Below are 21915 nucleotides of genomic sequence, written 5' to 3' on the forward strand. Positions count from 1 at the left end.
CCCTCAGGCACCGCCTCTTCCCTTCCGCCCGGTGCCGGCTCCGCCGCTTCCCGCCGCTTCCCATCGCCATGGCGGTGTTCCACGACGAGGTGGAGATCGAGGACTTCGAGTACGACGAGGAGACCGAGACCTACAGCTACCCGTGCCCCTGCGGGGACCGGTTCCTGATCACGCGGGTGAGGGGCGGCCGGGCGGGGGCGGGGAGGAGAGCAGCGCCACGCTGCCCGTGGGCCGGGCAGGCGGCGGGGCCGTGACCGCTTTCCCGGCGCTTTTGCAGGAGGACCTGGAGAACGGGGAGGACGTGGCCACCTGTCCCAGCTGCTCCCTGATCCTGCGCGTCATTTACGACCAGGTGGGTGCGGGCAGGGCCGCCGGGCGCGGTTCCAGCCGGGTCCCGGTTCGCCGCCCCAGACGGGAAGCGCAGGAGCGGCGTTTAAATATCCCTGGTTTGGGACTGGCTCTTCTACGTGAGCTCTAGTTTTTCTGGCCTCCTGCTGCCGTGTTTGGGCTTTAAAACGCGCGTGGCTCGGTGGGCGTGGGGCGGGACACGGACAGGGCGATCGCAGTGGGGTGAAGGCTGTGACTGACTCCAGCAGCCCTGTCGGCAGCCTGGCAGCTTTTGGCAGCTTACGGCATTCAGGTTTTTGGAGACAGATTCATACCAGTTAAAATCACTTTGTTTTCCAGCCTGTATCTGATGGGGTTTTTTGCTGGAGATCCAAAAATAATGTAAATCAACTAAAACCCTGCTTTCTGTCTTTAGGAGCAGTTCATGCGTGATGAAGTCGTTGCAGAACCTTTGCCAAACAAGGAGTTGGTTAAATGCTGATGAATCCATCATGGACTGTTGCTGCTTTAGGGTGAGAAAGTGTGGGGATGGCGACTGAGGAAAGAGACGTGGTCCTCCTCCTGGAAGTGCTTGCTGCTGTGGGATACAAGTGCAATAAGTGTCCGTCTTCTTAACATGAATAAGAATTTGCTGAGACATCAAACACATGAATGGGTTTTGTTGCAAAGGGTTATACATTTTAAAATTATATATATAAGTTGCTGTGTGTGTTCCAGAAGACCTGAGGGTTCCGATCCTAATTTACAGCAAGTCAGTATACAGAAGAGGAGTGCAGAGTTTGTGAAATCATAACATTTAGTCTAGCAGTGGTTTCCTAGCCTGTGGAGATAAACAGGGTTTGTGTGGGTGAAATGGTGTAAATGCCAGCTGAAATGCTGGGGGACAAAATTTAGGAGTCCATAGGACATGATGCCATACAGAATTGACATGGTGCCGCATCTCCCAGGATGTGGGCTCGTGTACTTCCAGCCTATACTGAATATGGAGAGAAAATAAGAGACCCAGAGCCAATGTTTACTTAGTGTTGGTAAATTGTCTTCACTAATGCAGGCACAAGGAAGCTGTAGTTGTCTTTATGTCTGCAGTGGGGGCAACACATGAGTTGGGGCAGATTTGTTTCTTAAATTACTTCTAAAGTTGCTTTGAAACAACTTTGGTAGCTGTTACCAAATGGCCCTGACATAACAGTGATAACACTTTTGTGGGTGTTGTGTGAAATGAAACAAAAGGAGTCCAACCTTTTGCTCCTGCACAGCTATGTGCAGATTGCACTAATGTGCAAGATTGTAATTTAACCCTATTTTCTCAGCAGCTTTGTGATTTGACTGTTGCAGCAGATATAAAATGGGCTGCAGTTCTTTGTGCCATTTGTAGTAGTACATTTGCTGAATTTCTCAGCCTTCCTCTCTTAGGTTCTGTCACCTCCTGAACAGGAGATGCACACATTTCACTTAAAAAGGCATTTTTTAGGGTAGAAAAGAGTTTGGAGAACAAACTCCACATTGATTCCTAGACGACTTCTTGCATTACAAGCCACTGCACTTAAATATTTACTTAAAATTATGGTCATTCCTGTGTTTTAGTAGGATTTGACATCTATGAAGTTAAATTTGAGGAAAAATACTTGTGAAGCATTTATATAGTTAGTTTGCTCTAGGCACTAAAGGTCAGCAGGTCTTACTGGATTCTTGCATTTATCTATTTTTGTTCTTACAACATTCTGTGAATGTTGAAGATAAACATTTTAGTTACTTAAAAAAAAAGGAAAAAAGAAAAAAAAGAAAAACTACACCTTTCAGTTGGAAGTTTTGAATGCAATAGGCACAACCCAGAGTGTTTCCATGCCTAAACCAGGAGGTGGCACTCACGTTACTTTGATAGCTATGCTTTAAGGAAACAAAACCAAACAGATGTGGTACTTTGGTTAGCTCTGCCTTATCAAATATTTATTTTGACTATTTAAATAAAGATGTTTAAGACTCTGCCGATGGTTATAATGGGCTTCTGCACCAGCCATGATGATTTTCACAGGTCTTGAGTTGCTGATGCTGCTGTGGTAATGACACTGGGATTTCTTCCGTTTACTTAATAAAAATTGTTTCAGTCTATCAGTAGATGCTGTAGAGCAAACTTACAGAAACCCTACTTAAGCCCCTGTTCAAATTTCTACTGCATAAATATCTTAGGATGTTTCCACAAGTATTCTACATAGAATAGAACTGTCTGAGTTCAAGAAGTGTTTGGACAATGCTCTCAGGCACATGGTGTGATTCTTGGGGTGTTCTGTGCAGGGCCAGGAGTCGGACTCGGTGATCCTCATGGGTCCCTTCCAACTCAGCATATTCTATGATTCTGAGATTAAAAGGAAGCAGAACAACTTTCAAATGCAAGCCCAGGGAATGTAATACATCAAAATAAATGGCCAAGTGTAGCTTCTCTAAAGGTGCATAGATTTTGCAGAAATCATTGAACAGATTTCATTTTATATTGAAGGTCAGGCCCTTTTAAAAATACCTATGAAACTTGTGTAGAGAAGTATTTGTACTCCATATGGTTAAATTCCTACATGGTTGTAAAAAGTGTTTATCAATTGAATTTTTACTTGGCAATGTGCCAAGTGAACATGGCATGTGACAATTTTTAATTGATTCTCTCTAGTGTTTCCCACTCATCTAAAATACTGGTAATGGCTTTTTTAACAGTAATTTTAACAAAATTAATTAGTTCATTAAATCAGTTGGGACTGGTTTAAGTTTGTGCTTAAGGTTTCTACCAGGTGTTGAATAGGATCTAAGTTGCAGAATGCAATTTATAGGTACATGAAATTACTTAATGACATAGTGTATATATCAAAGATTTAACAAAGTATGCATTATGGTTGCTTTTCTGGAGGGGTTTTTTACAGCGCAACTACAGTGAGGTGTTGTGGCTGTTAGAAAAGGGTGTGGCCACATTTGCCCACATAAATTGCTTTCAACTCTGTCTCATTTCAGTGTCTCAGAGGTCTCAAGACAGTAGTTGCTGTCTCCCCAAAAAAGGAGGCAAAACAAGAATGGATGTCATGTATCTCCCTTTTTGTTATCCTTTGAGAATCCAAAAGAGATGTTTAAAAACTTGAGCTGTTTTGTTGCTTTCCCTTCTGCTGTGCAGAGAGTTCTGTAGGATGAGTTCATTCTTCATGAGAGCTCAGTGATGCTAAAGCCAAAGAACTGCCCCCTTCTGTCTTTTGTTAACTTGTAAGAAGCTTTTGACTCCGGTGACTGCAGTCATCTTTTAGAATATTCTTTCATACTATCTAATTCCAGAACACCAGTCAGGGCAGTGTGAGTAACCCGTCAGAAATGTCCCTTGTCAGGAATCCGGTCACAAGGTTCCCTCACAGCACCACGGGCTCTGGCCTCTCATGCATTACTTGTGTATTACATGATCTTTGAAACCAGTGGCTCACTTTTCTTCTGAAAAGGCAATTGTGTAGGACACAAAAGTCTTTTGTCTGCTGTTTGTATCTGACAAGCAGATTGATTGATTATGTGTTTGATTAGGTCCTTGGCTCTGCACAGAGGAGTCCAGTGCAGTGAAAACAGCACCACGTGAATGTTAATGGAGTAATTCATACTTCCTAGAGATCAGAGAGGGTGGAGCAACGTATGGTCAATTTCAGCTGTTCAAGCTCTGAAATTGCTCACACTGTTAAGCACCTCTGAACTCCTGTGTAATACTGAAAACAAGCGATACACTCCATTGCCACAGTTTTATGGGAAGAAATGGAAGAAAATTTGCTCTTCATTATTAAACTAAAGAGGCTTAGCTTCTCTGAGCTGTCAGGTTCTTGTTTGCATTTCAAAGAAACTCACCAAGAAGGTCGCGTACTTTTGGCTGATTGTGCTTGTGTATCAGTGGCGTACATGATTAGCTTTAAATAGTTGCTCTAGAAGTCTGTGACACAGACCCTGGGCCTCCAAGATCTGAGGTGATTGGGCCATTAATTTTGCTGTTGCACTTGTTTCATCGTCTATATGTTGGGGAAATCTGTAGTGCTCTAGAGGACCCTTATGTAAATATCTTTACATTTCTTCCCTCCATCGTGATTTTTAATTTTGATTCCCAGCACCAGTCAGAAAAAAAAGATGCTCCTTGCAGAACATCAGTTAACTAAAGATCATTACATAGATTACCAAGTCTATCTACCAAGAAACACATACTAAATAACTTTCAAGTAAACAGGCAAAATTTCCATTAAGAAAGTGAGCTGACACCTTGGTATCGTCACTAAGACAAGCAGATTCTGCATATTCGATTTCCATCACCTCTATTCTAATTTAATGCTCAGACCAGGCTAGTTGTAGGGATAGGTATTTGCTACACTGAAAGCTTTTTGAAATGTTTTTACCAATAGGATTTATCAAGATATTTAGTGCACTAATTAATGTTTGCCATGAATTTTCTTCTAGCACAGTTCCATGTGGATTGCTCTGAATCTACTTCGTGGTAACTTAAAATGCTAATTTCTTAATGTCTCTCCATAGTAGCCATGGCATGGAGGAGACAGGGAGGATCCAAAGGATCCTGTGAAGAAGCTTGGGTCATCAACCCTGAAACTGGTCAAACCTGTTGAGGGACAGATGCAACAACTGACAGAAGCTGTGCCAAGATGGAAAACAGTTGTCCCAGTGTCACCTGTGGTCAGGGAGGAAGTGGGTCAAAAGAGACTAACCAAAAGGGTAAAACCTTAAGCGACCTGTCATCACTCCTTCCCACCCCTTCCTGTCACCATTTCAATCTGTTTGCATACCATGTCATCTGTCCAAAATTCTTGGCAGCTCACCAGCCTAGCACAGGCTTCCTGTCACATGGAAAATCATTGCCATGGCATTTACCCTGTCACTGAGCACAGCCAGCCAAGAGAAGCTCGCTCCAAAGGCAAGGTGGTGCGTGAAGGTCAGAGCAGAGCTTCCCCGTCCAGGAGTCATTATCTTTTATTTTTAAGTCAAAACCGAGGTCCTTGTCTTGTTGTTTTGCATTAGGGAAAGGTCTAGTTATCACAAGACTCAAGGTAAAATCATCAGGAGCTGGCAATACACTGATTCCGTAAGTCACTCCTTCAGTGCCCTCTTCGGGCCCTTTGTGCTCCATTGGCAAATGGTTTTACCTTGGTCTCAGTTGTCCTTCTGGACAAGTTGGAGGACAAGTTTTTGACACATTCATTACTTCAAGTAAAAGATTCCCACCCACCAGAACACTAAATAGCTGCATTGTTTCTGAATATTATATTTTTGTGGGTAGTCCTGTGGTATTTACACAAAATATGAATTTCTGGTATAATCTTCGGAAGAATGATAATTTCACACTCCATAGGAAAAAATTACATTTTTCAAGGGAGGGCTTTTTTTTTTTTTTCCCCAAATACATTGAAAGAGATACTGCTTAACAGTTTGTATTTCTGCATGTTTGATCATAGGCCTGTTGCTGATTCTTTCCATGAAAATTGTGTACCTAGGTAATGCAATACCATCTTAAGGTATTTATTTTTAGACAACAGTGAGACTGCAGCACAAATTTATCATTTTTATCACTATAACAGAGACTAGAACTGATGCTATAGCTTGTGACAGATTTTAAGATTAACATTTCTTTTAAAATACAGAAAACAGTAGATAAAATATGAACCCTACATTATCCTACCTTTCCTCTCATTTTGGTAGAATATATTTGACTCCTATACTCTGCAGAGGCTTCTGTGACCCCCAGTGCACTCCGCAGGTGTTCTCACCCTGATGGATTCTGGCATACGCCCCTTAGCTAGAACCAGACTTTGACAATTTATGTAAACAGTCCAGAGGCAGAGATACAGACAAACCACTTGTCAGAGGGCCATTTCAGAGCCAGTAGCAGAAGCTTCTGTCCTGGAGGCTGAGCTGAACTGTGGCAGCAAAACAGGTAAGTGCATCAGAGCAGAACTGGCTGTCCCAGGGCAGACCAAGGGTCTCCTTGGTCCCATCCCATCCCCAGCCCTGCCCAGAAGCTCGTGAAGAGTCTAATAATGACCAGGGCAAACATTTGGGGGTGCTTCTCTGGAACACCCTCCCACACAATTTGAAAGTTGTGGACTTCTTGAGACTGAGGCATTTTTATTTAATAGCATAGATAAATAGATATTTCTGTTAATTTGTCTAATCACTTTTTGAATCCACATCTCAAAATCCACTACATCCCCTGGAAAGGAATTACCCAAGTTAAGTGTGCTTTGTGAAGAGACATATGTCTTTGTTTGTTTTGAACCCATTGCCCTGTAGTTCATTTGAAGACACCTTTTAGAAAGGAAAAGACAGTTTTGTGCTCTCACCTCCAGCCTACTGATGACTGTTAAGATTTTTTTCCTTTTTTTTTCTTCTTCCAGCCTCTCAAGTCTAGTCAGGCACATTCCACACAGCTGTTCCATACCTGCACTTGTTACTGTTGCTCTCTCTGAACCTTGCCGAGCTTTCCCACACCATTTTTGAGAGGGAGGTAGGAACTGTGCAGAGTCCTGGATACAGGTGCATCACACACGTTGGCATAGAGATGTTTGTTCTCTATTCTGCTCTCCATTTTCCAAAAATTCTTAACATACGATGTGCTTTTTTAACACTTGCTGAGCACTAGGCTCACATAAAAATCGTAAAACTTTTGTTTAATTAAGGGAACAACTTTTTAGAATCTGAGCCTCAGAATAAGCATGTCTTTCACCTCCTGTCTCTTGCTTGTGACCCAGATGGCTTTTAGAAGACAAGGTAACCACTGGCTCAGGTAGTTTTTCTGCCAGTCCCTCCCAGTAGTCGTTCTACCACAACCTTCTAACAGCAGCTGATGAAGATGTGCAAACTCCATGCATTTTAGTAGGACTGTCCCAGACTGGTTTATCTCCACTCCTTTCATCATTTAGCTGGCTTTATTTGTTTAGTTTTGTAATTTGTTACTTCCCTTCCATTTTAGTTTTAATTAGCCATCCACATTGCACTTCTTACATGGCTTCATCTCTTTCTTCAAAGCTGCATCTGTATGCCTCTTGTATTTCCTTGTCTTTGCTACAGTGGCTTTCCTGATGGGTATCTGACTTTTCCAGGCAGTGAAGCCTTTTACTGGAGTTGGTGGACTGTTTCAGTGTGAGATTTCTTTTAATTTTGAATACACTGTATTTACTTTTTTAAAAGAAGCGGGAATACTGCCCAAGATGCACAAATAACATAACGTCTTTTTTGAAAGAGCAAATATTATTTTCTTTCATACAAATCTACTATTTACTTGTAACTTTATTTTCTAATATTAGCCCTAGGAGGGAGAAGTCTTAGCCTGAATAAATAATGAGTGATAAATGTGATAGACTGAAGAATTCTTGCTTTTCCTTGTGAAGAAGGGGTTAATTATAACTCACAGTCTCTCTCGTCTTGCAGAACTACTCAAGATGAAGCTATTTCTTGGAAGAATACCCTTAGGAAGTTAGTGACCTAGAATGAGCTTGGCATAGAAGTGCCTTTTAGACTTAACTGTGATATTTGCTGCTGCTATCTCCTAGACAAATGGGTTTTGACAGGCTTCACAAACAGCCTGAGGTCTGAGCCTATGAGCTTTCCTTGGGCAAGTAAAAGCTGTGGAGTCAGGTGTTTCTTTTTGAGACAAACATCAAAATTCCCAAAACCCAAGGATGGTGCGCAGTGGGGCAGTTACAAGTCCTACCCCTTGTAAGACTATGAAAAGGACATGGCAAGCAGTGACACACGCTCCCTGCCAGGGACAGGTCATGAAGTTCAAGCACTGCTTTGAACTGGGACCAAGACTGTATTTTTAATATCCCTTGACGTAAGGCCTGGGGAGAGCTGGTGATGGCACACCAAGCTGGCAGCCTGCCTTGGGCATCAGAATACACTTCTGTGGCCCCTGCACCTCCACTGCAAGCTGCTGAGCAACCTAGAGACGGGAATTTGCTGTGGAAGGAAGGGGGAGCATCAGAGAGGGCTGGTCCCTAAGCCTTTCCTATGTGGAATTCACCTGTATGCACACTGAGCCCATGGTAGCAGGGCAGCTGGGGGTGGATGCACTGATTTAGGGCCACCTCCTCCTTCTTATGAGAGGAAGGATTTTCCTCCCACCTCAACTATTTTTTCAGGCACTAACCTCAGAATTTATTGCTAGCTCAATAAACATAGCAAATAGCCTAGCAGTTAGGGCTGCATGGTTATCTGCTGTGCATACACAAGTGAGGGGTGATGTATAGAAGGCACACACTGGAAGAATTTAATCTGGCCCCTACAAAACACTCTGATCCTTGCAAATCTTTTTTTGTTGTGGTTTTGTTTTCCTTGATACTGTTTTCAAGTCTGGGGTTTTTATAACTGAAGGAGAATTCAAATAAATCAGCAACTGCAGAAAATGCCAAACAGCCACAGTCAAACTTCCCCAGTATTTTAAACTAATAGACCCCCTTCTCAAGATATTATGCCTAACAGGATTTGATTGCGATTTCTCAGCCAGAGAATTTCTGTCAGTACCTCTGCCAAATGCACGGTCTCACGGAGGGAGGATTTGATAGAGATCCAGGTTAAAGTCAGCCTCTTCATTCAGAGACAGTGACTGCCAGCCCCACACAGGCTGCAGCAAGGCCACCCAAATGTTGAGTTTCCACTGAGGAAGGCCAAGTTCCCCACACTCGTTTTTTATTTTTGCAACCGTAGCAGGGCTGTGTCCTTGGGTTCTTTCCATGCCAAATAAAGCGTCTGCACATTTTGTCTCGTTCGTAATTGTACCGTTGAGGCATTTTATACCAGGAGCACCTGCAAAAATAGAGGTCTGAAGAAACAGATTCACTTCTGACAGGTTAATCAACTCGAGGAGTAAGAAATGATAGTGCTAGATCTGTAAACACATATGCAGCTTGCCTTGCAAGGGCAGCTTGTGAAGATTAAACTGGCTGGGAATATTCTGAGCCCTAGGCACAGAGCACTCTGTGAGACATGGCTAACATAAAATGCTCCAAGGCGGATCCAGTCACGTAAATCTGGAGCAACACAGGTCGCTTCGAGGATGTTACTTCATATCCACTTCACCCGACAGAAGGGCAGAATTTGAATGAATTACCCATGAACAGGGAATAAAGGACATGTCCAGTAAATAATACATTTCTGGGTTTTCTGCCCTTCATGACTCTCTCTCATAAATGTTTCAGCCTCAGTCTGATCGCTGCTTCACTGTGTCAGCCAAAAAAACAGACTGAGCAGGTGCATTCTGGTATTGTTCACATCTGAGGCTGTTACGGCTCAGGATGAGGCAGACACATTGGAAAAACCCCTGATTTCTAAGAGTGTGACATTGTCCTCACCAGGGCCTTATTTGAAATGCCCCAATACACATTCTGTGACTGCTCTTGGTCAGATACAGCTCCCACTTTGTTTATTTTTTATCTCTTGCTGAACTGAAAAATAGGTAGGGGAAGCGATTTTAAATTCGTAAAAATCAGTTTGGTCCCAGAGTGTTATTTGAAGCATTTTGGCATTTATGGAATGATTCGTTTCATTCTGAAGAAGTCAGTATGAAGTCTCACAGTATTTCTCACCCTGCACAATGCCACCACACAGGCTGGCACTTGACACCAACTTGTGAGTAGTTTTGGTTCCTCCAAATCTTAATTTTTCAGGGGATGTTTATTCAGTGAGTATCAGTGAGTAGTGAGTCAAATTTATTTTTTTTTTTTTTTTTTTTAACGTTGCTGTTGGGTTCTTTCTGTTCACTCACTCTATTCAGCAGCTGCACAATCTCTATAACAATACCCTGCAGAGGTAAGATACCTGATTAGAACCAGCCTCTGTTGCCATGACTCACTGCATGAGGTCAGGCTGTTGTCCCTACCACTGGATGCACCTGGACACACCCCTACTACGTTAAGATGCTCTTGGTGCTCCTGACCAGCAGTCTAACACTAACTTGGCAGCAAAATGCCTTAGTGAGATCTGAAGAGCTACATCCACGACTGGAGACACAAAGACTGTTCAGAAACATCCTTTTCAGAAAATCTGAAACTACTCAGTTTTAATTTCAACTCTCTTGCTGAGCTGACCATTGTATTTTAAGCCTGTCAGATGTGTTTTATCAATGTGAAATACTGTTTATTTTTGCTCATTTTTGCACTTTCCAGATCTTTACCGAGCAGACTCCTTCCAGCATTTCCTTCCCAATGTATCTTATTGTAGTTCGTTGCTCATGACTGCCAAGAAATGACAATTCCAAAATACAGTTATTTTGCTCCTAGAAATTCCATCATTTTTTCCTTATAGCCAGTCCAGCAGAAAGCAACCAGAAAACTAAGTGAGATGAGCCTCTTAAACAGGGCAAAGACGAAACCTCAGTTAGAGATTTGTGCATATTTCTGACATGTCCAGCCAAAAAAGAGAAATCTTGGTCTCAGTAGAGCAAATGATCACCTGCACATTCTCACTGTCTGAGAAATTACTTCCTCCATCTTGTCAGTTCTGCTGTTATTTGCTCTCCTGTGTTCTCCATTAGGACTGTCTTTCTATTGCCAAAACCAAGACAAAAAGGATACGGCTTTCCTATGTTCTTGCTGGATGTAGACTTTGTCCTTATGTAGGGGTTTTATTCACTTTACTATTTATTTTGCAAGTATGTTTTAAACATTTTTAATAATAGAATTACACTGATGAGACCTAGTAAAGGAGAATGTATAAATTGCTCTTGCATCTTAATATTCTTCTCTGTTCAGAGGGAGAAATCGCCAGCCTGGCAGAACTAGGTCTACAAAGAGTGGGGGTTTTCATGGTACTGGCACAGCTGAAATAATCTGGTTAAGGCATGCAGACAAAAACCAACAGTTTTTTGTTGTCAGGGGTCAAAATGGGAATTATCTGGAGGGACTGCACTTCCACGATCTGCACTACATTTCCAGTGTTCATCGGTATTCCTACTGGGAAGCGGAAAAATAGGGGCTATACCTGTCATCTACAGAGTCACCTTGAAACCCCATAATGAAATATCAATAACTGAGGATAGCTTTTGGCTAAAAAGATTACTGACAGGCATAAAATAACAATCACCACTAGCCATAAATGTATTTTATGTCTTGGGTATTTTCCTGGCATACTGTAGTCTTTCATTAAGTTAGGCAGTAGCAGCCCTGGATTTGAATACCTTGTGTTCAGAAGAATAGTAGAATGTTTTTTGGGGTACTGGAGGGGAGAAAGCAGAGCTTATTTTTAAATCAGTGTACCATAATTTTCCTTGGTTAGCACAACAGCATAATTCCCTCCACAAATTAAGTGCTCCATTTCAGTTTATTCTTTTTGCAATATGCTGTATATAAAGAGAAAGGAGATGAGATAACTCCTCCTGGAGAAAATCCAGAATATTAATTAAAGAAAATGGCATTTTGGCATTTGTTCCTTACTTGCTAGAGTTCATGCCCATACTGGTATTTCATGTCTTGCTTTTGCATTAAGAGCTTTCCAAGATGACCTTCTCTAAAAATGCCTTTCTTTTTCTGCCTCTAGAGTTCCTAAAAACAAAAAGAGACACAACATACCCATTTATTTGGCACTAGAACAGTCCACAAGGTGGACCTGAGTGTCAGGTCAGCGAAACCCCCCGTGGTTTGGGTGACAGCATGGGTTAGAGCTAGACAGACTGGAGGAGTGGCATCATGAACCCAAAAGATTAGAAGTCACATTGTATGTAAAGCCAAAGTGGTTGAAAAGCACTGAGTATCTCAAATTCATGAGGTCAGTTGAGGATTTGGAGTCTTTCAGATAGCATATGCATATACACTTTTTTTTTTAAGGCTTCTTGCCTTTTGATTCATGTTCTCATGCTTTTCACTCTACCACATCAACTAAGTCAAAGTAAAAATGAAGGATGTTTGAAAGTGGACACTCTTATGTAAGCCATTTATGCCAATACCTGTGACTTTAATTAAATCTCCACAACATCAAAATGAACCACAGAAAGTCTGACACTTTGCTTCAGAGGCCCAGGACTGAGAATAAAGATTTTTTTTTTTCTTTTTTAATCAACTCACAACCTTCAAGACCCCTTCTGCAATTACTTGCTACTAAATGCAGCAACATCTGCTGGTAAAAGAAGTGGCACAACTTTAAAATCCAAGCAGAGATTCTTGACTGTTTATTTTACATCCTTTGTTTAATTCTGCCGCTGAAGTGGACACTCATTTAAATGAGCCATCCTCATTCTCCTCATTTTCACTGTTACCACTTCAGGAAGCAAATGTGCTCAGTTCTACACATGAAAATGTAAAAAACCAACCAAAGTTCAGTATCAATACATAATACTGAAAACAACAAAAATGGCAGCCTAATTTTATAGTCACAGCTGAAAGATCCTATTGATACAGACTACTTTGAGACTCTCTCATAAATAAGAAACGACTCTTGAGCAGTAGTTCAAGATCCTTGTTCCATTTACACTGTCATCAATCACTCTTCAATCATGAAGATGGCAATAAAGTCAGTTGTCATTTTTTACTCTGTATCTAATAAATTCCAAAATGTCTTTTAATGAGCCCTGGTTCTCCTCTCCCATGTACAAGTGTGAATCACATCTTTCCACAGGGTGAACAGCTTCTGCCCCATCTGTCACCCCTGTGACTTTCTCCATCCATCCAGCTCTTTGGCGATTCCCTGCCCTCCATGGAGGGCACTGTTTCATCCTCCCAAGCTCCTGTCAGGTAGGATGTTCTCCCTTTACTACCTTCTTACCCAACCCGTTACAGGAATAGACACTCCAAATACCCACTTCCTTCCTTTGTTCCACGCAGAGAAATGAGCGCTACTTTTTTGACTTTTCCGTGGCTCCTTCCTCTCCTCACTCGGAATCAATGGCTCGTTCCGACCACCGACCCTGACCTTCCTTACCCCGATCCACGATCTGCATCCCCCGATCCCTCCCTCACATCCCTCGGTTCCCCACCATCTCAGCTGCCTCACAGAAGGAGAGCTCCGTCCTCCCCATCTCGCGTCCCTGCAGGAGCCGCCGCTGCCCTTCCCTCTGTCCCGGCTCCCGCCACCTCCTGCCGCTATGTCGGTGTTCCACGACATAGAGGTGGAGATCGAGGACTTCACGCACGATGAAGAGACCGGGACCTACAGCTGCCCATGCCCCTGTGGGGTGTGATTCCTCATCATGGGCATGAGGGGAGATGGGGCAGGAGCGGCCTTAGACCCCGGGTGCGCCCCTGGTCCATTCCGTGACCGCTTTCCTGGGATTCTTGCAACAGGACCTGGAATGAGGGGAGGACGTGGCCTCCTGCCCCAGCTGCATCATGATGCTGCCTGTCCGAGTTCGACCCAAAGGTGACCTCTGCTTCCAATCCCAGAGTGTTTTTCACGTGTTCCTGCCACTTCCTGGAGCAATGGGAGGAAGGCTTCCCTTACACTTGGGCGTGCTCAGGTGATTTGTTCCGCCACCCAAGTTAGAGCAGGGAGGGCTGAGGTGTGGAAGAAGCCTCAGGTGCCTGGAACTACCTGACCAGTGAAATGCTGGAGGGCACCCCAAGTGAATCAAATTCCATGATACTAAATGGCAGGACCGCTGCCTCCAGCTGAAATAGCTTCGGGGACTCAGTCCTGGGCCCTTATCCCCAGCCTTCTGTTTTGTCCTTTCCTCTCCAGAGACTGCTTTAGTAGATAAGAGAAGAAAATCACCCCAGGTGCCAAGGAGAGCAAAGAGAGAGAGCAATTGGCCTGAATGATTATTTAGAGAAAACCATTTCCTGCCAGGCATATCATTATGAAGAAGTACTTGCAGCATAAACCTCTGAGGCCGTTGTTATTGGGTTGTTGGGTTGTTCTACAGTGCTGTAAAAAGAAACCGGGAATTGAAATTAAATTCAGCCTTTCCCATTTGCCACTTTATTCTTTCCCTCTTAAAAATCAAATATTGATTTTCCTCATTCTGCTGAATTAACAGTCTTTGCTAGCGTGTAATGGTTATAAACATGTTCACTAGAGCTGTCAAAGAAAATTCCAGGAAAACAGTTTTTTATTGAAATTTTCCAGCTTGTTGAAAGCAAGACATCCGAGAGGAAAAGGTTCTTTCTTATGATGGGTGACAAGGAAGCAGAGCCCAGCATCTTGCTGTGAGCAGCCTGGCCTGGGGACCTCTCTCATTACTGCCTGTGTGACGTTCCAGCACTGTTTCAGAGAGCAAAGGAAATGGTGCGTCTTGTTCCACGCTGAAACCAAACTTGGAAACCTTGGCAATTCCACAAAATGGAATTTTGTGGATGCCAAGCCTGCGCATCATGTTACGTGTAATCTTTTATGAAACTGTACAAAATTGTGTATTTTTGAGAAACGACAGACATCTTCTTGTAATTAGCAAATTATAGTCTTGTGGTTCTTATTTTGCCTATCAAGTTATTTTCCAGTGTCAAGACCTATTTTGTTTCAACCTTCCTACTCATTGCTGATTTAAGAGTTGTTCTTGGCACTAGAGAATCCTAAGAGTTCTGTCACGGGCTACACTCGGAAGCAGCAGCTGGAGCCAAAACTGTTCACTGTTTGTGTAAAACTAGAAGTTACTTCCTTAACATCAGCACCAGGCTCTGTTCCTGGTCTTGTACGTGCACATATCTACGCAGACACCACAGACTGACCACAGTTTGTTACTCTGGGAAATTAAGGTTCCCTTTGCTTCTGCAAATAAAGGAATCAGCAGCACACTGCCCTGAAGAAGCGGCTCTTGCCTCTGTCTGGGAGCTTGCTAGGGCAGCTGGTGATCCATCAGCAGAACTTTATGAACTGAGGAAGTAAGGATGCTCAGTCAGACTTAAGCAGCCTTCCAAGCTATATGATTTGTTGACTAATTTGTAAGTGAAGGCAGCTCCTGGCACCACAGATGATGAGTTGTCGATGGGTATGACGCATACACAAACTAGATAAGACAACAGAAAGGCAGGGGTGTAGTTAGACAACTTGTCCAACGAGAAATTTACTGCAAGGCTTATTTTTTAATTGACATGATGAATTTTATGCATCTACCTGCTTGAAATACTCTGATTACGAAACTCTTTGTTCACTGCTTGGCTCTTGATTTCTAAGAGGGCAAAGTGTGTGCTGATAAGAGGGAAAGAAAGAGAAGATGACAGAACGCAATGACCTGTTGTCTCTATAAGACTGTTTTGCATTAAACATTTTGGTTTGACTACAGCTTTCGACCACTTTTGGTTGTTCAGTAATCTCAAACTGTAAGTATAAAGAGTGATTGACAGAAACAGCCTCCCAGTGGCTCGTACTCAGGTGTAAATATCTGATGCTCTCGATCTTGAGAGATGAACTCCTGATATGTCAGAGTAACAGTTGATTTTCTTTCAGTGCTGAGATTAAATTTTTTATGTAATTATTACATTAAATTATGAAAAAGAGACTGTAAAAGAAACCAGTTTTCACCTAGTAGCATATTAAGAAGTTAATAAAAAATACATTGAAAAATATAATACTAAAGGATGTAATCCTCTAAAGCTCACTTATGCCTGTAACAATACAAGTGACATTAGTAGATCATTTGTTATCAGTCTGTAAGACTGAGATATTAATAAATGTGGGAGCAATTTTTTGAAAAATTGCACAAAATAGGTTAGGTATTTTAAAATATATTTGGTATTTTTACATAATGGATATTTTAAAAAACCCAAAACTGATTACGTTCACCATTTTCCCAACTTGTAACACAGAAATAGCACTGGTGTAAATAAATATCATGATAGTATTACCAAAGGTCGTGGACTTTAATAAAGGACTTTGTGCAGTTACTTAGAAACTGAATAATGTATTCAGCCCTTAGGCTGGTCTGTCTGTAACTTAGGTTCACTCTAAAAAGAACCTTGCTAACAATCCTGGCACCTGTATCTGTTCTGTGCTGTGAAAATTCTGCTGTAGCTGTCCAGCCTACTCAGAAGAAAGATACAGAAGATTTATCATTCATGTTAGAGTTAACATCTTCAAAACATTATAGACTTCTCTGAGAATTTAAATTCTTATACCTTTGGGACCAGGTATCATGCTGGTATCACAGCATCCTACACAGTGGGGTCTCTCAGGCTGTGAACAAAGAAGGTGTCTTAAACAAGTGTGCTGTTGGATTAAACTCATTTGAGGAAATTGCAGATGGTAGCAAGTTTGTTCTTGGCTGTCATCTTTGTGCCTAAAACCAGGTCTTTAGGGGATTGGAAGAGCTGGGCACTGGGGTTGGGCTCCTGGAAGGGATTTTAGCCTGGGTACCCTTCAGATGATGTTCCTTCCACCTAACTCCAGTTCAAAATTTACATGTGCCATCTAAATTAATCATCAAGACTCCCTCCCTAATCAGTAGAGAAAGCAAGCACTTCTAGATAGTGATTCTCCATCTTGTTTGATTACTTGGTTACCCCTGGATGTGTTCTCTGCTGAGCAGTAGAAGAAGCCTAGACAAGTACCTTAGTTGTGTCTACTGCTTAGGTGACCCCAGTTAGAAGAGGAGAATCCGATTCCATGTGTCTAATGGATAATAATCCCCAGGAGGGATAGCTATATTACCAAAACAAACAACAACAACAAAAAGAAGCTAGAAAGACATGAAAAATGCTATGCCTGCCATGTCAAGTCATGTAGGCAGATTGTTTTTCTAGAACCTCCTTCCAAGCCACCTGGTGAATAAGCAGCTGAGAGCTGCCTGAAGTGTGTGCCAGAGATCATGCTTTCCAGAGAGTCTCCTTTCCAGGGGTTCTGTAGTCCCTATTCAGACCTTTCCACTGAAACCAAGAGAAATTATGGCAAAGGTCTACAAAATAAAGCCCCCTATAAGTTGAGGCAGATTCCTACTATACATTTCTGTAAGACTGTAAGGTGATGGCTAAATGAGAATATTGCCACTGGAGGCTTTCTGACTGGGTTCTTTGCAGACCAGCTGTGCTGCAGCATGAAGAAAATGAGACATTAACAAATCATCACACAATGAAGAAAATAAAAATACATTTCACTGTGCACTGATATTCTTTATTCAGGGCTGACGTGCAGTTTGCATAGCTTAAAAACATGACCTTGAAAACATGTGACCAATGTTTGCAAAACATTCCTTTTTTTACTCTCTTCCAATACGTTTGCAATTTGAATCAAACTGATGGAGATAAAATGAGATACGAAGTCAGAAACTGAAAGCTCTCTCTCACGTGCCACCTTCCAGCTGTTATGGAAACTTAGGCTGTTACTGTTCTTGTCTCAGGTGCCTGAGCATAGCTCCATTCCTTCATGAGGAAATCTGTAATGGAAGCTATTGCATTTTAATCAGCAGACAGTATTACAGCTCAATCAGCATCTCTAGGGGAGGACCTGGAGGCACTTATACGTGGACTGAGAGATACCCTGAACATTTCTGTGCTGCAGGATTTATCATGAAGGTTGCTCTAACTGTCCTTCACCCTGTTTAAACTTCAGGTTAACACAGAGAGAGAAAAGCTGTCATTCTGTTTCCCTGCATCAGTGGTGGCACCCACCTCACCTACCGGGACAAACCCCAACCGTCGGCCAGCACCGACTGCATCGACTGGGTCTCACTTTAAAGGTACGTTCAATAATACTTAAAGTCTTTATTTTCTTCCATTTGTCATTAGCTGGGACAGGAATAAACCAGGCTGTTTAGTTAAAGCGCTGTCACCCGAAAGGTGACCTGTTCCTGAACCTGACCCTTTTAGCTCAGCTTCATGGGTGGGTTTGGCTCAAAGCATTCATTATGCCTGGGTTGCCAAATTCAAGGAAACAGGTGGAGTTAGACTATAAGTTGTTTATTCGTGTTTTGCTGGAATTCCTTTGCTCTTGCCCAAGGCTCTGCTTTGGAGGCCTTCAAAGTTTAAACTGCTTCGTTCATGCATGAAACATTCTGTTCTTACGTTTCTCTCCTGTCAGTGGGAATTAGTGGAATCTGGAATGTTGACCCTGTCTAAATGCAGAGCTGAAAGTAATCCCGTGTTTTGTGATGCTGAAAGCATCACTGTCTGCTAGTATTGCATGAAAGAGGGGCATAAATGAGGAAAACACACCAGGACCCTCATCAGAGACCCTTTGTTGAGCCCACTCCCACGAGGAGAAGGTTTCAGCTGATGGATCCAACCACAGGGGCAGGGTGTGAATGACCACAATGAAGAAACAGTATTGGTACAACCAACCAATGCATTTACAAGGCATACAGGAAGGAAACTAGGAAAAACATGGATAAATGCTTTCCCTTTGTTCTTTTGTGTGTGTGTGTGTGTGTGTAATAATAAGCTGTGTTTATATTAGAGGGAAGTGTGCTCCATGGTATGGTACACAATCTGTGTCCCCTGGATGTCTCTGTATGGAGACCTCCTAGACCACCTTGTAGCTCCCTTCTGGCCTGTGCTCTGGAGTTTAGTTCCCTTGGAAACCAAACACACATTTACTCTGTTACTAAACTAAACAACTATTTTAACAATTATTTTTTAAATGGTACTGAACCATATATTTTCATTTTATTGTTGGAAGAGGTATTAGGTAATGTATTTTTCTATTGTACATATATCTACAGCAAACCTTCATTATGTTAAGAAGTAGTATAAGATGAAGGTGCCCGTGTCTCTGAAATTTAATTCCAAACATCTCCTTACAAAACCAAAAATCTTTTCATTCTTCTTTGTGATAAATCTCACTTCTGTTCAATTACCATATTTATATACACATTTTTTAACATTAACCTAAATGCTGAAGGAATGATATTCCCAGTGTAGTGTCCAAAATAAAATAAATAATACATAATTTAAAATCTGGCATACTTATAATTTTAAATAAAGGAATCACATGTCAATAAAACAGCATTTTACTCAGCTTTTATGCAATTTAAAAATTCTCTTTTCTCACCCTAAATTTGGGCAATGGTCAGGGGTCACTTGTTCTGGAAGAGGTTGCCACCATCTTCTCTGCTGAGAGTCAAAGCATTTTCAACAATGTCACAGGAAATTTTAAACGACACAGTAGAAATAGTGTTAGATTCTGGTGCTGTCAAAGAAAGCAGGAGTAATAATTGGGATGACTGAAATGATGCCTGAACATAATGTGGAATTTGTAGCACTTGAAGTAGACAGGGAACTAGACACTGGGAAATATTTTGGATAATACTCCAAACATGTTTGTGTCTTCTGTTGTAACCAATTTTATATGCTCAATGCCACTTTATTATGATTTACCAAGAGCAGGTGACTGGAAGGCTCTGGAAAGCAGAATATTCTGTTATTCCTTCCTTTCTCTAAACAATGTGCTGTACATTAAAAAAACCCAAACAAACCACAATTTTCCCTCTTGAAAAAAATCTCAAAACCTAACTAAGTTTCATTAATGATGCCCACCACCTTCAATAAATACATAGGATCATGACTGATTTATACTATAAATTGGGTGTGGTGCTGATGTGGGAAGACTCCCAAATCTTTGTTCTTCTGTCTTAGCTGGCTCTTGAAAAGTGTCAGTCATTATTGATTCTGGCTCCAAAATTGAAAGTACCCTAACAAAATACTAAAGTAGAAGTTTGCTTGGCTACTGCATACTGTATGAGACCATTCTTGCTACCTAACCTCAACTCTCATTCACCCCTTCGAAAGACAGCAGGTCAGCAGCAATGCAGGCTCCGCAGAAGAAATTTCTCTAGGAAATTTGGTCTTTTGAGGATCAACCTGGAGAGCCATGACAGCAAGAATCTACAATGTCTTCTTGGCTAAAACTCAGAGTGTGAAATACTTAACTCGGGCTGCAAGCAAATAGAAGCAAGTACCAGTATTTTCTTCCTGGGTAGCCACTGTTGAAACCTGCTGTTTCCCTTCACTTGCTGATTTCAGCCAGCACTTTTGTTACTGTAATGATTATAATAAGCTCAGCCCATGGCTTTACAAGAGCAAATGGATGTCACCAGTTCTTTCTATTTGCAAATAAGCAGAGCTAAGCTGTTACCCTTCTTTCTACCACAAAAGTTTCCTGAGGAGTTGTTCTTAAATGTCATTAAAACAAAACAAAAAGTTGTTAATATTTCAGTTTCATTCTCCCATCCAAATTAGCTTGTGGAGTAAGGATTTAAGGAAGGGTGTGCCAAACGCTGAGGATGTTAGTATTCCAAGTCGATTAGTGGCTACTTAAGTGCTAATTTACTCTCTGTGTAATCTCATAGAGGGTAGAAATTTGGCTCAGGCTAGTTGGAAAACAAAGTTTTTGCTATTACATGTGGAAACATCTACTACTTTTATACATATAAAACTTACTTTTTTTTTATATGAGTCAAATGCACTGTTAAACAAGGCTAAACTCTTATCCTGGCTTGCCTGACTTCCTCTTACAGTTTCAAAAGTCTCACAAACATTCATTTTCCTGTATCTTCAGAAGTCACAGAATATGCTGAAGACAAGCAGTCTGGAAGCCAATTTTCCATGTTTCCTTCAAAGGGCAAACTTAACTGTCTTCTGCAATAGTAGAATTGAGAATCTATTGGTTCTTACAGTCTCTTTATTCCCTGCTTCGCAGAATAAATAGAAATTTTAGCTAGAGCTGAATAAATTGGGAGCCAGGCTTTTGGATAAGAGACCTTCCTAACTTCCCTGCACGCTACAACAAACACCAGCATCTTTCTTGTCCATGCAGGAAATGCATCTTAAATCCCAAGCAGAAGTAATGTTAAATTTTGGGAGACTTGACCTCCACAGAGGCCTGTCAGTCATCTCTGATGTAGCCCATGGGAGCGTTCAAATTGCCAGGCCTGATTTGTGTTCTTGTTACATGCAGACAAAAACAAGTCCTTCTCATCTTCACTCTTTGCTGCCTCTATGCATTTGCCAGAAAGGATGTGGACAATCATTCCATTCTACAAGGTGAGAGAAGAAGGGAAAGAAAGAACACAATAAAAATAAGGGATTTGCAGTAAAAGCTAGAAAATGTTTATATACAGTAGATCACCAATACAGACTTGCTGTTCAAGTTTTTTTAAGTATTACTCCAAACACAATGAGTAGGTTTAACTCTGTGCTCAGAGCATGGTAAATATTCACAGTTCCTTTTGAAGCTGACAGAAGTGGTAGGTGCAGAATTCTTTTCCACCACTATTTGTTTCCTGTGGCTACAGGTTGTCATCAGCATCAGCTTCAGTACTACTGACCACAAAATTTCAGAAGGACACTGAGGAATCAAACCAAATTACAGTAGGAACTGTCCCAGAGGCTTCCTGCATCCCTACAACTACAGTAACTGCTGTTTTTTGGCTGTCGCAGAGCATGAGGTTTTTCAATCTTGTAGAGGAGTTCCTGATGGGTGAGGTCCACTAAATAATACTGAATTCCTCTGATATTGCTCTTCTCTTACAATATATGAGGAAACCTAATGTTTCCCACTAAGAGCTCCTCACAAAGGGCTCTCATTTGGGAGGGTTCAGGATTCCCAAACCCTTTCTGTATCCAAAAGAAGTCAGCAAAGATTTGCCCTGCTCTTATTTTCACCACCACTGATTCTGATTCTATTCCTATAAGACAAACAGTGAAAACAAGA

The 21915-nt window shown here is 41.8% G+C and overlaps 3 protein-coding genes across 4 annotated transcripts in view; 1 reads left to right on the plus strand and 2 right to left on the minus strand.

The window, feature by feature from the left end:
- The window catches only part of OXNAD1 (oxidoreductase NAD binding domain containing 1), a 32025-nt gene extending 18952 nt beyond the window's left edge, over positions 1–13073 (minus strand). The window contains exon 1 of the mRNA XM_050333504.1: positions 12290–13073. The gene's annotated coding sequence lies outside the window, so the exon portion shown is untranslated. The remainder of the gene's footprint in view (positions 1–12289) is intronic.
- On the plus strand, positions 38–17941 carry DPH3 (diphthamide biosynthesis 3). Of its 2 annotated transcripts, XM_050333562.1 has the most exons (4): positions 41–176; positions 278–352; positions 764–860; positions 17818–17941. In XM_050333562.1, the coding sequence occupies exons 1-3, from the start codon at positions 69–71 to the stop codon at positions 827–829; spliced, it is 249 nt and encodes an 82-aa protein (XP_050189519.1). In that variant the 5' UTR covers positions 41–68; the 3' UTR covers positions 830–860; positions 17818–17941. The 2 variants fall into 2 exon arrangements, with proteins under 2 accessions (XP_050189514.1, XP_050189519.1); XM_050333557.1 differs by lacking the exon at positions 17818–17941 and having other exon boundaries at positions 38–176; positions 764–7706.
- A 682-nt stretch (positions 17942–18623) lies between these two features.
- GALNT15 (polypeptide N-acetylgalactosaminyltransferase 15) overlaps positions 18624–21915 on the minus strand; it is a 28541-nt gene continuing 25249 nt past the window's right edge. Inside the window, exon 11 of the mRNA XM_050333491.1 lies at positions 18624–21238. Within this exon, the coding sequence (XP_050189448.1) occupies positions 21092–21238 (147 nt within the window). The 3' untranslated portion in view covers positions 18624–21091. The remainder of the gene's footprint in view (positions 21239–21915) is intronic.

The sequence above is a fragment of the Myiozetetes cayanensis genome, unplaced genomic scaffold, assembly GCF_022539395.1.
Source record: "Myiozetetes cayanensis isolate MyiCay16 unplaced genomic scaffold, myiCay2020 scf1, whole genome shotgun sequence".
NCBI classification, from domain to species: domain Eukaryota; kingdom Metazoa; phylum Chordata; class Aves; order Passeriformes; family Tyrannidae; genus Myiozetetes; species Myiozetetes cayanensis.

Excerpts from the sequence above, each read along its gene's own strand:
- DPH3 (XM_050333557.1), top strand. The coding sequence starts at position 69 with ATGGCGGTGTTCCACGACGAGGTGGAGATCGAGGACTTCGAGTACGAC. Across the intron at positions 177-277 it reads ACCGGTTCCTGATCACGCGG|GAGGACCTGGAGAACGGGGA; the intron begins GTGAGGGGCGGC and ends GCGCTTTTGCAG. Across the intron at positions 353-763 it reads TGCGCGTCATTTACGACCAG|GAGCAGTTCATGCGTGATGA; the intron begins GTGGGTGCGGGC and ends TTCTGTCTTTAG.